At 36.8% G+C, this 15,838-nt stretch overlaps 1 protein-coding gene across 1 annotated transcript in view; it reads right to left on the bottom strand.

Annotated features, from left to right (window-relative positions):
* Positions 1–876: 876 nt before the first annotated feature.
* LOC120533798 (protein mono-ADP-ribosyltransferase PARP11-like) overlaps positions 877–15,838 on the bottom strand; it is a 57,588-nt gene continuing 42,626 nt past the window's right edge. Inside the window, exons 8-9 of the mRNA XM_039760757.1 lie at positions 3,977–4,236; positions 877–3,695 (exon numbers count right to left, since the gene is read on the bottom strand). Of these exons, the coding sequence (XP_039616691.1) occupies positions 3,627–3,695; positions 3,977–4,236 (329 nt within the window). The 3' untranslated portion in view covers positions 877–3,626. The remainder of the gene's footprint in view (positions 3,696–3,976; positions 4,237–15,838) is intronic.

Genomic DNA, 15,838 nt, shown 5'->3' with positions numbered 1-15,838 from the left:
CTTAACTTTCATTCTTTTCAGCCATATGGTTTTGGACATTTACATGACCCAACTACACTTTAGATTCGGCTGATGGATTATGATTCCAGAACTCACACCATAGTTTCTTCAGTTACCGAAATTCTGATGTAGTAAAGCATACCCATGATAGGTATGGTTGGTATGATGTTCTTGTTGTAGAATGCTACATTTTCTTTATGCTGGCTATAATGGGTCAGATGCTATCCTAAAATTCAACTTTTGTCTCATGTGTCTATAGAATATACTCCCAAAATGCTTGGTGCTTCCCTAAAAATGAGACATAACCATTTAAGTTCTTCTTGGTTAGCAGTGTTTTAAGCCTTGTTACTCTCCAATTTGCCCAGTATCCTTCTCACTGTGAAGGCATGAGCACTAAACGTTATTGAGACTAGAAAACAAGGCAGCTATTAGAAGGTAATTAGGATCCTCTATGACTTTGTTGATGACTTCTGCAGTGCCCTTGGGGTAGTTTCGGCAGTCTGCCCACTGCTGTGGAGATTCTTTACGATTCCCAGATTCCCATTACGACTGCTGGAGTTCATTTAGGCCTCAGAGAATTTGATATTGCTTTGTATCCCTTTCAGGGCTGACAGATATCAGCAACATTTTCAGGAATTTGCTTTGATGGTGGCATTATGTAGTGGTTGAGTCTTTGTGCTGATAACTTGGTTTCATGGTACAGATTTCTACTCTTATATGCACTGTCAACTATTAAACCATACATAGGTCAAATTATGTGATGCAAATGAAGCTTTGTTATTAGAGGCAAAAATGTTGACAACTTATACTCGTAGTTAGGTTGCATGCCCTAGCATTCTCTCCACATTCAAAATAATGGCAAAAAAGATTCCAGAGTTATAAAAAGAATTGTTTATTAGCCCAAGAACCAGTTAAGGGACAGATAGTGAAAGAAAGAAATAAGGTATCAAACAAAATATGATAAACATTACAACCCTAGCTTGTCTCACTGGCATGGCTAAACCGATTTAATTGTTCTTTGCTTACCTGGGGCCTCATGTATAAAAGTTCCTTATGCTCAGTAACGTGAGTAGGCCATCTTTTTTATAAAACATTAACTAGCTGTGAAGAATGGCTTAACATTATGACAAGTTTCGACAATTTGCAAGCCCTATGCAGACTTTTTTGATGTTGGCATTTTAGTGACCCAGTGTGGCAGGACAATAAAGTGAACAGAAAATCTTGCTTAATTGTTCATTTCAGTAATGCATCATTCACATTCTGATGTTCTTGAACTAATTGTATCACAGCTAACTGACATGTTCTCTCAATATAGCAGTCTTTAAAGTTGGCAATAATGCTTAATACATATGTTTAATGTTAATTGCCCAATAGCCTGTCTACCATATTTTATCTATAAAATTGGTTTGCTGTGGGTTGTACAACATAACTGGCTAAGGCAGCGTTACCAAGAAGCCAGCCTTCACAAACAGCAGGACCAGACATAAAGAACTGCAGGTTTAGCTGAGCCACCTTGCAACAACATTAGGCAGACACATTTCAGTGTCACATATTATTTCTATGTTAATTGAATGAAAATACTTTCTGTTTACAAAAGCAAATTCATTCTGCGATGGTGCCTTCATTGCAACATGTGCACAGTCAATTGCAACAGTTGCGTTTTGCCTTTTGATCTCCGCCTGCTAACCCTGACCATAAGGAAACTGGATGATCTTGGCAGCATCTTAATTATACCCAGGGCTTGAAGTGGGCCAGTATGCTTTTGCAGAAGGTAGTGGATATGTACTGCTGTGTAGCGGCACATCAAGTTCTGACCTTGTATTTAAGCACGATCAAACCACCAATGGGGATAAAGCCCCGCCATCCCCTCAGTCTTCAAAGCAATACATATATAAGCTCCCATGAAATTCCAAGGGGGATCCCCACCCCTCCTCCCATCCCCAGCACTCTCCAGAGTAATTATATGTATTTTATAACATATCATGTAGTGTAGGAAGAAGCACACAGAAGAAGGAGAGAACCAGCAGTTATTTAGCTTACAGCAGGACATAGCTCTAGGATGACTGTGAGATTCCTGACCAGAGAGACAGTTCACGCTGAAAAGTGCCTATCGCCAAACACCCTCCTGTTGTTAAAACCTGCAACAGAGCAGGGATTGTATGATTTCTGTGTGATGGTTTCTGAAAGGCATGCTCCAATTCAGCACACAGGTAAAGAAGATGGCTCTAAATCAGCTTATAAGTTAGTCATCGTCATGAACCAAAAAATCAATCAAAACTTACTCCTTGCATAACCCCACAAAGATTTGTTGCATTGTGATGGTTTGTGCAGTACTACACAATAGTGCAGAAACATGGAGTGCCCCTGCCATCTAAAATAGGCCAAGATGAGCACATAGATAACCCAGGACATTAACACAATGGTAATTTAAAGACATTTGGATGTTGTTATTTTTGACTGACACATTGAAACCATCAGCACAAAAATTTTTTGGCAGTCTTCATTTCAGTCATTAATACCTCAAGTTCACATTCACTGAAGTTTTGTTTTCATTGTTCTCCCACGGTTTGTTGTAAAGGTATTTAGACAGACATTTTTTAAGTGAAACATGGTTACTGGAAGGAGGAGATGGAGAGTGGCTAAGAGCATGTGCATAAATGTATAGTTTTAAGTTGAATTGAGATTTACCAAGGAACTTGGCATGACATGTGGCATATATACAGTTTTATAAATTCTATTTTTTGTGCGCATACCATTTTTACTCTTGTAGCATAAGCAGAATTTTAGTATGGAATCCAAGCAAGTTTTTTTTTACATGAGACCCCTCTTACACATTGGCTTAATCACTAAAATGTATTCATTCATCTACCAGTTTACTTTTCCTCTCTGTCTCTCCAATTCTGGTGTCAATACTTCAGGAGCTCTTTCTCTGACTCACCTACATCTGGAGCACTCCTTTGAATTAATTTATGAAGCTGAGAATTTCCTTAGGAAATTTTGAGCCATCCTGCCAGGAATCCCTGTCTGTGGCAATAATTCAAGTACCAAGGACCCTTTTGAGCTTCAATAACAAGCAGAACAGTCCCACCTATCTTAGTTGAGGAACCCTGACGACCACCTAAGTGGAATTCTATGTACCATACTGCTACAAAATCTCCTTTACTTTGGTTCCCTTGGAACTCATACAGGTAAAAGTAACCATTGTGGTCTTCCCTTTTAAAATATGGCAATTGTCTTGTGTCATTATTGTTCCTTTAGACTTGTTTACAAAAGAATAAGGATTTCTTGATTCATTAACACATTATTCAAACTGTAAAAAACAACTGCATGATCAAAAATAAAAATAATTATAAAAGTATTACAGTATATAATCATACTAAAAATGCCACAACTCTTCTATTACTACTATAACTGTAGTTTTTTCCATCCACTTTGGCCAACACTGCTTCCAAAAGGATACATAGGATAAGTGGCCATAGGCAATCTTTGTCATTCAACCATGAATGAAAATGAGGAGAAAGAGCTGTGCTCTTTTTTAAATGATTCTGTTTAAATGGACATGACCATCTTAATGCTAAAGTATATATATAAAGTTTTCACACATCCATTAAAAAAATTCTACCATATTATACACAGTAACAAATTCTATTGTTTCTCTTTGAAAAAGCTGTTCCAAGGTGCCTCAGGTTAATATTCTGAAATAAAAAATAAAAAAAATAAAAAAAACATATCACAAGTATTTACTTTGACATAAGTATTACAGTCCCATAATCTAAAATAAATATATCATTAGTGCCAAAAAACATATCAACATAGTAAATTAAAGTCTAGAAAGAAAGTGATGTGAAGAGTGGATAAAAATGTCAATTAAATACTGCACCTATTTAGCTATTAATATTGTAAAGCACTTTTAGCTACTTTCATGTATGCAAATATGCTATATAATTAAGTATCAAAATAATTAAAACTCAATTACATATTCTGGGTATATTTGGTTGCTATCAAAGATAACATATATTTTAGGGTTATTTTCATCATCCACACAGCTGTCGTAAAGGTTTGTTGGGGTGCTCTTTTTTGAAGGAGGCCTAGTATATTCTCGACATCCTGCAATGTACTCTCCAACAAGTACTCGTGCCAGAATAATAATTTTATTCTGATTCCTGTCTGCAGTTGATGGCACACTTGTTCGGCAGTATCTTTTTGCGTATGCTGCATCTCTTGCAAAGTAGGTTCCTAAAAATAAAAACAGCATGATGTTAAAGAGCCACAGATTTTTTTCAATTTTGTATTATTCCAAACAAAAAATGCATACATTTGGTGCTTATGGGCTGTACAATTTTCTACCTTTAATTCTAATACATTCCCCATTTACTCTAAGACTATTATGTAATTGTAGTTTGTTAAATAGCCCTTGAAAAGGACTTGCAATTTCAAAACATATTGGTTATTTGTAGAATGTGATGTTCTTGCCCAAGAAACCCTGCCCTTGTATTTGAAAAATACATAAACAACTATCTGCGGTGGGTTGGCACCCTGCCCGGGATTGGTTCATGCCTTGTGCCCTGTGTTGGCTGGGATTGGCTCCAGCAGACCCCCGTGACCCTGTATTCGGATTCAGCAGGTTAGAAAATGGATGGATGGATAAACAACTATACTCTAGCACGTAAAAGTTTGGAATCACCATAAAATTCTCACATTTTTAATAGAAACTGATACTTTTTTTTATCAAATTCATTTAAAATATAGCCAAGATGTTATTAATGTTGAAAATGGCTATTACTGTTTGAAATGATTAATTTGTAATTTATTACTCGCATTTGACAGCTAAGCACCATTTTCCGCAACCATTACTCCAGTGTTCTAATAGTAACCTCCCTTAGCTTGTCCTTGTTTAAATCATGTTGTCATGTTTAAATGCTGACTGATTATTGCTGAAACCTTTGTAATTATGTTAGAACACCTAAAAGCTGTTATTGTGTTTAATAAAGCAAGTAAGTTCAATTCTGGGTTCAAACATGGCCAACATGAGACTGCTTTATCAAGAAATGCATCAGTCTATTATTATTATGAAAAATGAAGGTTATTCATATCGAAGGTTATTCTATGTGACAGACTAACAAGAAACTGAAGATTTTATACACTACTATAGTATCTTGTGAGAAGTGACAAATGAGATCAAACCAGAACAGAAAAAGAAGCAGAAGGCCCAGATGCACAACTGCAGAAGAGGATAATGCTGCATTCAGGTGTGACTAGACAATTGGAGAGACAGGGATTTTCAACTTAGGAATTTCATGCCAATGCTCTATGAACTTGGAGCTCCAAGCTGAACAATTCAAAGAAAACAAAGGTACCTGAATTCTCTATCATTGTGATCTAATGCTGACCTTTCAACTCAATCAACTGTACTGTTTAAAATCTACAAGAGTAAAAACTTAAAAAGGGCAAAAGAACACAGACATTGGACAGTGGATATCTGAGTGATTCCAAACTTTTGCCTATTTTAATATTTGCTTTATTTGACAGTTTCAGATATGATTCTTTCTTTGATATCATCTGTAAGTATAGCATCCCAAAATTGTCTATTCACTGTTGCAGGACGTTGGTATTTCCCATGTACTATTTGTGACTCAGCAGGTGCAGTTTCCTAGCCAAATACAGATGGGACCCTGTTTGTTTAGGACATCTTTTATTGTCCTCTCCCCAACAGGGGTAGGCAGTGATATCCTTAAAAAAGGCGGCCTAGTCACGCCAGCAGGACACAACCAAGGGCACTTGTCTCAGGTGTGCCTCTAAACAGCCATCACGTCAATGCTGCTATACGTGTGGATTCCATACTAAGAGCATACACCATCACCCAGTGGTAGTTCTTTTTATCTGTTGTCCATCATCATTGGACTTTGATGCAGGAGAAAGGATGAGGAAGATAGATGGAAGGAAGAGCCTGCACAAAAGAGTTGTTGATATCAGTGGTAGTGAGGGTGCACAATCCACAATCACACTGAATCCACATGGCAAGCCAAATACAAAATGATGAGGTATGGCAGGAAGTTGCACCACTTTGGATAAACCCTTGGTGGGATGTGGTGTGGGTGGTTGAGTCAGTCTTAGTCATGACCTCATCTCTGAACTTTCCACCAAGGGTGGCCCTTCCAAGAGTATAGAAATCCCGACAGCATCGCTCAGTGGATCATTGATCACGCAAACCACTCCAATACATTAAGGCGCTGACTCAGTGTAGGGATATTTAAGGAAGCAGCAATCTGAAGACCTGTAAGGTGTCTTTGTACATATGATTTAGGCCTTTCCTTAGTGGACTCTAGAACTGATGATTTTGGGGTTATTTTCCATGGGAAGCCTTTTTTTTTTTTTACAACTTGATAGTTTTAGAGCTTATTTCATCCCTAATTAATAGGGCAACCAACTCCAATAAAAATAAATGGGTGTCTGCCACTCAGCTATTAGAAAGATGACTGATAGCTGAAGTGTGGAAATGGTGATCTTCCATTTTTGGTCCATTGATTGAGATGTAGTTCTAGTTCTTGCCCGTAGATGTTCAATCGCTACTTTGGGGAGAGTTTGGGTGATTAGGGGGAGGGGTTCAGGCAAATATAAAATTCATCACACACATGCAAAAATTTTTAACTACCTGTGGAGTATAGTAATTGCTGAACTGCAAAACCAAGAAAACTTCACGAAAATCTTACAGAAATAGCAGATTTTACTTATGAGTCAATCAGATTCCAGGAGAAGGCAAATTGCCTTTGTACAAGTTCTAAAGTGTAAATGATTAAATCTGAACACAGTTACACCCCATTAGAAAGCATGTGCAACCTTATATGACCAAGGCATTTAAAGTTTTTAATAATTATTTTTCCAAAAAAAACTTGTTTTTCAGTAAAATATTACTAGCTACAAAATGTTATTAATGGAGGAAAATATCTGGCATCATTTGCCCTAATTTTTGTCTTTACATCAGCAAAAGTTGAAATTTCAAAAAGGGTTCATATCTGCTGTATATGTGAACTCATTGGGCTAACTGAAGTGTAATACCGTAGCTGATCAAAACATCTGCATATGCCATTTATAACTTTAATTTTATTGCAATCTTCTTATACTATTTATAACTTCTGTCATTCTGCCATCCAGTTAGCCTTACTACATTGCAACATAAGGAAAGAATTAAAAATTTTGATCTATATTTAAATATCTTAGTAACATAAATAATCATATACAACATGTAACTATTATGCCTACTGGTATTTGAACATTATCAATGTGACACAAAATTCACTTTTCAACACATGTACAATGGGTAGGAAACTTTTTAAAAGCAAGTATAGATAGAATTAAAATATTTTTGAAGTCAGAAAGGATACAGAGGGGGAGTAATTTGCCAATAAACCAGTAAAACATTTTAGTGGTCCTGGGAGAGTCTAGCTATTATAGGCATTAGAATCACTGATTTTTTCTGAATCAGACTGGCACTATAAGAGCATCGCAACAAATGAGCATAGTTAATTTCTGGTGAAATGAATACAAGGGCTCCTAAAATTTTTATTACATCCAGGTCACACCACCAAGGTAAATTAGAAATACTGAGATTCATTACACTAAGCAACATTTTTTCAATCCTTCATTTATTATAGGTGGATCTTGGGTTACTGTGATCGTGAGTTATGGCAAATACGTAAATAACAATGAGCACATAAAACCCTTAATTTTTTTTAAATGTATTTCAATTAATTTTAATCTAGCAAGCATTTTAGCTCTATGAAAGAAGCAAACTAGTTTTGACAAAGATGAATGCATAGCAACAGTCAGTAATGGAAAGGAACAGTACTTCACTCTACCGACTTTGTCACCATTTTCAATCACTTTGTGTTTTCATTTGCACACATAGCCAAATGTATCCAGCAGCATGTGCAGCACTCCTGTAAGCTCAGTCACAGGTAAGCAGTCTGGTTGACAACTGGCTGTTTAGCTGGGGCAGTAAAACCCACTATGTCAATTCCCAACACCCTAAATACATATCTCAAGGAGTGTAGCCATGGGGAGGTAACACTCTGGGATCCCTCAGCACAGACCAATTGTGTCGCTTAATGTATTGGATAGTATGTATAGCCGAGCAAAATGGTCTGTCACAGGTAAGATACTGAGGAGAGGCAGGATCTCCTGTTTGTAATTCCCAGAATCCCAAGTATGCGTCCTTGCTGCACCATTTCATGGAGTATACATAATGGGAAGGGGAAGTAACACTATTTAAGATAATCAGTTAGTGATGGCTTTTTGTTCCACCATTATGCCTTTAACATCTCCATTATTAAAACCTGTAGGTTGTTTAGTATAAGGACAACATATTTTATGTACATGGTTCATTTTAGTTTAAATTATTAGTGTTTTGTGATTTAAATTCATTAATATTGCTTCACTGACATTTTATTAATAATTCTGAAATGATTTTCTGTGACATAAGAAATAAAGCATTATGTATTTCTGCCTACTGTATACGTCTGTTAATATTAGTTGACATTTGCTTGCACTTCTATCTCACATACAAAATTGAGTTGGCAGGAACAGAACTAGTTGGTAACCCAGGGGCCACCTGTATTTTCATTTCTTAACATACTACAAAAATCATGTTCTTGTTTGTTTCACACCTAAAGTATGTAATCATTTTTCTTAGTTGATTGTGATATTTTCTGATAAATTTTGTCAACATCAGTCAACAACTTTTAAAACTGTCCATATCTGATCACAAAACTGTCAATGCCTAGATGTTTTTTGAGAAAAAATGCATTATCTATAGACCCATCTCACTGATGCACGAGAACCCAAGCTGCTGCTGTTCATTATGCAGTCAGGCTTATGTATCCAAACTCCACAGCATTCAGATTCATTTGAATCTTTGATCACATTTTCATTCTTCCTTTGAAACACACATCAACAACAACTACATTTACTTCTATAGTACATTTTCATACAAAGGATGTAGCTGAAAGTGCTTTACAAGATGTCAAAGAAGTAGCTACATGTGAAAAAAGAACAGATTAAAATTAGATAAGAATAATAATGCATAATGCATAAAAAGTATGCAAAAATAAATAATGCACAATTGCATAAGATAGATATATAATTAAGAGCAATACTGTAGAGTCCTTAAATCTAGAATTATAGATAAAGTCATTTGGTCATGGTGGACAGAAAAAATGAAAAAACTCCAGTTAAGCTGGAAGCAAAAACTAAATCTGTAGAAGTTCCAGATGAAAAGACCACCCCAGTGGTCCTCAGTGGGCATTCTACCTAACATTAATGAATATGACACACAAATATTTATCTGCTTGCTTTAAATGTTACTCTCACAATTTACGAGGAGTTAATTGTTTTAATAGTTAACTCCTTCTGCACAGCAATCTGTAGCTCTGTGGAATAATTCCTTAAACACATTCGCAATTGTGTAGAATTGTGTCGAGGTAAGAAAATCTTAAACCTTCTACAGTTTCAGATTATTTTTATTACATCAGATGTATAAAATCGGAATTATTTTTGTATGCTTTTGCATTAGTCCTATTGTTTTCTGGGAATTCTTTAAATTATAGTAAGATATATGGGAATGGACAATTCAAATAGTTTTTTGACCATTATATATTATAATGGAGGGGCTCTCCCTCTTATTATGGTGTTTGGCTCTTGAATTGATTATTGTTATACTCAGTTACTTTAGCATGTGCCATGGTTACATTCTGCTGGCCTCATTGACTTAACTAATAAACTGTGTGGTTTTGCACATAATTCTAACATAACATTCTCAGATCTACTTAATCCAATTTGATTGTGAATTCTTCAGCCTAACTCAGCATAACCAAATACTAGGCAGGTCTGTCTTAGGATCCACTCACACAATTTGGATTAGCAAATACACTCTTGTCTTTATTTAAATTACTTAAAGTTTGGAAGCTTTTAAATGTACACGTGTCTTTTAATATGTGACCATCTTGACATCATGCAACATCAGTGTACATATCGTGTTTCTAGCAGCACACAGTTTCCCAAACACAAAAATGACAGCATCCATGAAAATAAATTCACAAAATGATAGCACTCATGAAAACAAGTAGGCAAAATGGCACCAAAATAAAGGTAAAAATATAAACAACCATTAAAAAAATTATTAACACTTAGCCAAAAACAAAGGTAACTAATAAATTGATAATGTGTTCCAGCCAGAACCCAGGACAATGGATCAATTACTACATTATATTATTGTGCTGCCCATTATGCAAAAATAAGCTTTTTTTTTCTTTTTCTTACCATGCATCTATCTATCTATCTATCTATCTATCTATCTATCTATCTATCTATCTATCTATCTATCTAGCTATCTATCTGTGTCTGTATATAAAATGCAAAGTTTAGTCACTTACTCAGTCTTCAATAAAAACGGATAGTCAGCTGAAATTAGGCAGCATTATACATCTAGGGCACTAGGTATCTTCTAAGAATGGATATTTCAATGTAGCAACATTTAGAGGTAACCACCCCCTAATAAAAAAACTAAATACCCCCAAAATCTCAAAAATGTATGAGTGATTTAATTGAAATCTGATGATGTTATAGAGAAAAGGAAATTAGCTGACCTATGTTTTTCTGTCAATATTTCTCAAAGTAAGGCTGCCACTAGTGGGCTATTCTAAGGCACTGTGTCCTTATTTGCCTTAGTGTTGTGATTAGCCAGAGAAACGTGGCTTGCCTTAGCATGCAAATAAAGGCAGCCGCAGAAGTGATGGGTGAGTACACAAAGAGCAGCACACAAAGGGAGACAGCAATACTGGAGCAAATGTTTCCCTCGCATTCAAGACAAGCCAAGACTGACAGTATCAGGTTAAATGCTACCACAGTTGATACATTACTACCAAACCCTTGGAGAGCAGTCTTTCTTTATTTCTACGTACCTCTAAAAAAACTTTACTCCCAAACACAAACAGCTTTTTTTATTAAGTTTTGCTATTGCAAAATCACATGAAAAATGTAACATATAAGAAAGGAAACTCAGCTGTTTTTCTTTTCATTACCTATTGTGATGTTATATTTGACATAATCTATGAAGCGAGATTTAGGCAGCTGGAAGATGTCAGCTTCATAACTTGGCTAATTGTACACTTTATTTTACTGTGTACACCACACATGGCAACAAATTTTAAATGAACTGATCACACTACGTTTCTTATGATTGCATGGCCTTGCATTTGTGAAAAAGCCAATCTTGTTATCTACCTCCATATAATCAAATTCCCAATACCAATCAACAAACAGCATTAACCGATTTTTGAAGTAAAAAAAGACAACAAACAAAAGACAAAGTAATCAATGCAGACAAGGCCAATGGAACCGAATGAAGCATGATTTTTTTTATAGCTGATGTAGATGCTCCTTTTCAGAATGTGACACAAAGATAACAGGTCAGTGCTTTTGAGTGAATAAAATAATTAGTAACTACTGTTTTTTTTGTTGGTAGACATTTGTTTAAGCCCACTGTATAATGTCACATTGGCTTTGGTGCCAATGTAGAGTTGACATTTTTAGCAGTTGTGACAGGCGCCTGGCGTCCATGCCCAGCCGGGACGCCCTTGCACACTGTATTCAGGGGGAGCAGCCCTGGACAATGCAATACCTCCCCCTTGAGGTTTCCCACAGGGCTCCCTGGGAATTGGAGTTGGGGGCAGCCCTGTTGGGTCCTGCAGGTACCGCCAGGGGGTGCTGTGTTTGGGAATCCTGAGCCCATGTGGGCAACAGCTTCATCACACATCCAGGTGACCTATAAAAGGGAGCTAGCAACCACCACTCGTCGGGTGGAGGAGGACAAGGTTGCGAGGGAGGGGTGGTGGTGCCAGAGAAGAGTGTTTGTGCTTGTGCTGTACTGGTGTTTGGGACGGTGTTGTGGCTGGGGGGAGTACGGGGAAGACATGCCCTCCAGCTGAAGAAGAATAAAAATCCTTTTATTTTACACGTGCCTCCCGTGTCCAATCTGTGTCGGGTCAGGCGCTATATAGTGCCTTTCACACAGTTTAAAGCTTTAAAGGCATACATTTTAAATCATCTTTATCCAATACTGCCATTAGTGATGTCCTGTAATACGGAATTCTGTTTCAATCTCTTCTACACCAACACCCTCCCTTGACATGCCTTCAGTCCCCTACCCCACTGCAGATGCTTTCCGTAGTCCATGTTGTACGTAGTTCACTGTATTATTTCTTTTCACCTATTCTTTTCCTGCAGAGACCTCTGATGATGTATTTGTCTCAAAAAAACTTATTTGCTTGGATATAAACTCTGTACAGTTCTAACCTGCTAGTAAATGTGGGTTAAAATGCCAGCTGCAAGATGAGGGGGCGTGGTCAGAGATAACAATAGCATCGTACTTGCAAGGTTTAATCATGGGCAAGAAATTGTTATCTATAAAGTAATAATCAGTTCATGAGTAACAGTGATGTACTGGTGAGTAGAAGAAATATGCTTTTGAGTCTGGGTTTAGAAATCTTCAGGGCTTGATTAGTTGTTATCAATTACAAATTGTGTAATGGTTTTTGCAGTGTTAGATGTCATCACCCCTGTGGCAGGAGACCTATCCAGGATTTAAAACACAATTAAAGTCACCAGCCATTATATTTTATATATTTTGTTCACATTAGGAATGAATGTGAATATGTTTTGGATGAAGTCCCTATCATCCACATTCAGAATCAGATATATCTGAAACAAATGAAATTGTTCTGTGTATAAGAATTCCCACTCCTCTAGTTTTCTTTGCATAGCTAGAATGGAATATTTGGTCAGTCCAATGTCTGTACCACCAAAACTGATCCTTGCTTAATAAGTGGGTCTCCTGTAATGAGAGAATATTTTCTCTTTAATTCTTGATTGAGACCTTTAACATTTCAGCACACAAAGTTAACAATTTGGTCATGGACACTTTGCTTCTGAACTTTTGCTGACATTTTGCGGTCTTAGTTTAAGATAGTACATTATTACATAAGATAGCTTTGACCATAATTTCCAATTTTTCCAGGAGTTATTGCCATGAAACCTATTGTTACATTGGAACTTACAACTGCAAGGAATAGAAGGATAGATTAGAAATAGCTTGCTCTCTTTCTCTCCCACCCAGCCCCCCTATTTTGCCTCCCCACGTGAGGCTAGACCACACTTCACGAAGTCCCAGACCTCTGACATACCTAGAGACAGAGAACATCCAAAACAAAACAAGCTCCCCTGCAGTAGTGTATAAGGAATAAAACAGAGACATCTACTGACAATACAGTCCAAATACTATAAGCATAAAACATAATCTTAAACAGTCCTGAAAGAGTAAACCCAGGGAATAATGTTAAACGGTAGCCATGGATAAGCAGATAACATGCTATCTGATGATATTAAAGAACAGGGATCTATCAAATCTGCTCTTCACAACACGTGTTTGTGGAAGTGTATTATGGCATGAACAAAGGAGATTTCTGAGGACCTCAGAAAAAGAGTTGTTGATGCTCATCAGGCTGGAAAAGGTTACAAAACCATCTCTAAAGAGTTTGGACTCCACCAATCCACAGTCAGACAGATTGTGTACAAATGGAGGAAATTCAAGAGCATTGTTACCCTCCCCAGGAGTGGCTGACCAACAAAGATCACTCCCAGAGCAAGGCGTGTAGTCGGCGAGGTCACAAAGAACCCCAGGGTAACTTCTAAGCAACTGACGGCCTCTCTCACATTGGCTAATGTTCATGTTCATGAGTCCACCATCAGGAGAACACTGAACAACAATGGTGTGCATGGCAGGGTTGCAAGGAAAAAGCCATTGCTCACCAAAAAAAACATTGCTGCTCGTAAATAACTTTAGTCTTCAATACTTTAAACATACTTAGTCTTTAATATCCTGAAGCAGCTTCTCGTTTGTCTTGTGTATATCCTGTATATCTTTCCTTATATCATTTGTATTACATGTATTTGTATCCTTCTTTATATTATTCTTTGGCTCCTTTATGTCCCCCCAATTGCGGTGATCATTACCTTCAGCTGGGACAGTTCGTTTTTGTCTACTCTGTGCTCCGTGGGTGGAGTAGCAAGCCCAGTTAGAGTCAGTGTTGCTGGGTCATTGGGGGTTAGTTTACATCATGGAAGATAAAGCCATTTTCAGTTTCAGTGAAACTTCTGGAATCGGCAAGTACTCCTGGCCTGACTCACTTGCACATTCGCTACCACTTTCACCCTTGGCTGTAGATGATGCAGCAGCATCAGGTCCCAGGAGATTTGTGCTTTCGCCTATCTATTCCAGGTCAGTCTCTGGCAGGTCATACCTTGAGCTTGAACATGAGGCCTATTTAAGCTCAGATGAATCTTTAGCTGTCTTTCCTGTTTCTTTCTGAGCCTTTTCTCTGACACTCATGCTAATATATGCTTGAATATACTGTAATTTAAAGCCCCTCGGGTTGAGTAAATACAGGATACCTCGGAATGATAAAAAAAAGGAAAAATAACATTGCTGCTAACTGAGTTCCATCTCAGACGTCCATCTTCCGAAATGGACAAGAACAAAAATTTTAAACTTTCTGATATATATTTTTTCTTTTCATTTTTGTTTTCCTAGCTTTATGAAGTAATTTGTTGTATAAGTTCGACTTATTATTTCCTTCAAATAAAATAATATAAAAAACAGACACACTCCTAGAGTTTCTGAATAATGTATCAAAATGTGGCACTTACATGACATCCCTCTATTCCCAACAGTAACATGAAGGATACCAAAGTGTCAAAAATAGTATGTTGGCTGTAAAATAAAACATACAAGGGAGGGGCAAAAAGAAGAACACAAGGCAACAAAAAAACTTGACACAAAGAAATTGTGTTGCTCCTCCCACTTGTTTTTCCTATAATGTTTCTTTTTAGGAGGGAAAGTCACCTACTGTTGTTGTCATGACTGACATGAAACAACTCGCTACAAGTGAATCGATTTTCCTGAAATTTGATACACTTTAAGGAAACTTGTCAGGAAAGTTCAGTTTTCATTATATCTTGACTCTGTGCACATATTTGACATCTGAAAAAAATTGCACTAAAAAGAATTGGTTTTCAAAATTGTCTATCTTAAAACAAAGAAACATTTTGTGCCACCTCAATTACTGACTAAATTGGTATTTCAAATTTACCTTGAGGGAGATTACTTGAATTTTTATTTTTTGTGTATTTTCCTCCTTTATACTTCTGTGGGAAAAGAAAATCTCCAATATCTGTTATTGGAAGGTCAGCAGAGTCATACATGCAGGTGAAAAATCATCATCACATTTAAGCTACTGATTCTGAGCCTTCAGTAGCATTGAAAATTATGCTACTAATTATGCTTTCTTGGTTCCTATTTTTGTACCTTATGACATTACTTCCTGTGATTTACTCTCTTTACTTTGAATTTGTTTTACTTTTTTAATACTTTTTGATGTGATTTTGTTTATACAGGCACCACCATTTGGTGCTTTTCTCTCTGGTCTGACTGCAATTTTGTGCATAGTAACCTGTCTCTGTTTCTGCAACAGGTCAACAGGAAGATGGTGACTTGCTCTTCCTGGTGCCCAAGATTTTGGATTAAAAACAAAAAGAACATTTGTGCTCTTAGATTGTGTTTTCTAAGGAACTTAGGGTCTTTCTTTTGCAAACACATTGTGGTTTTTAGTTTAAATATTGGGCTTTGGTGTCATGATTTGTTTCATTTCCTGGCTTTTGGCTATTGCCTGTTTAAGGTTTATTTTCAATCTCCTGTTCTATTTCTTAAAAACAAAGCAATGCACAGGAA

This window comes from Polypterus senegalus, chromosome 8, assembly GCF_016835505.1.
Source record: "Polypterus senegalus isolate Bchr_013 chromosome 8, ASM1683550v1, whole genome shotgun sequence".
In the NCBI taxonomy this organism is placed as follows: domain Eukaryota; kingdom Metazoa; phylum Chordata; class Cladistia; order Polypteriformes; family Polypteridae; genus Polypterus; species Polypterus senegalus.
The sequence above is the reverse complement of the archived record's forward strand: the minus strand, read 5'-3'. Positions and strand labels throughout refer to the sequence as shown.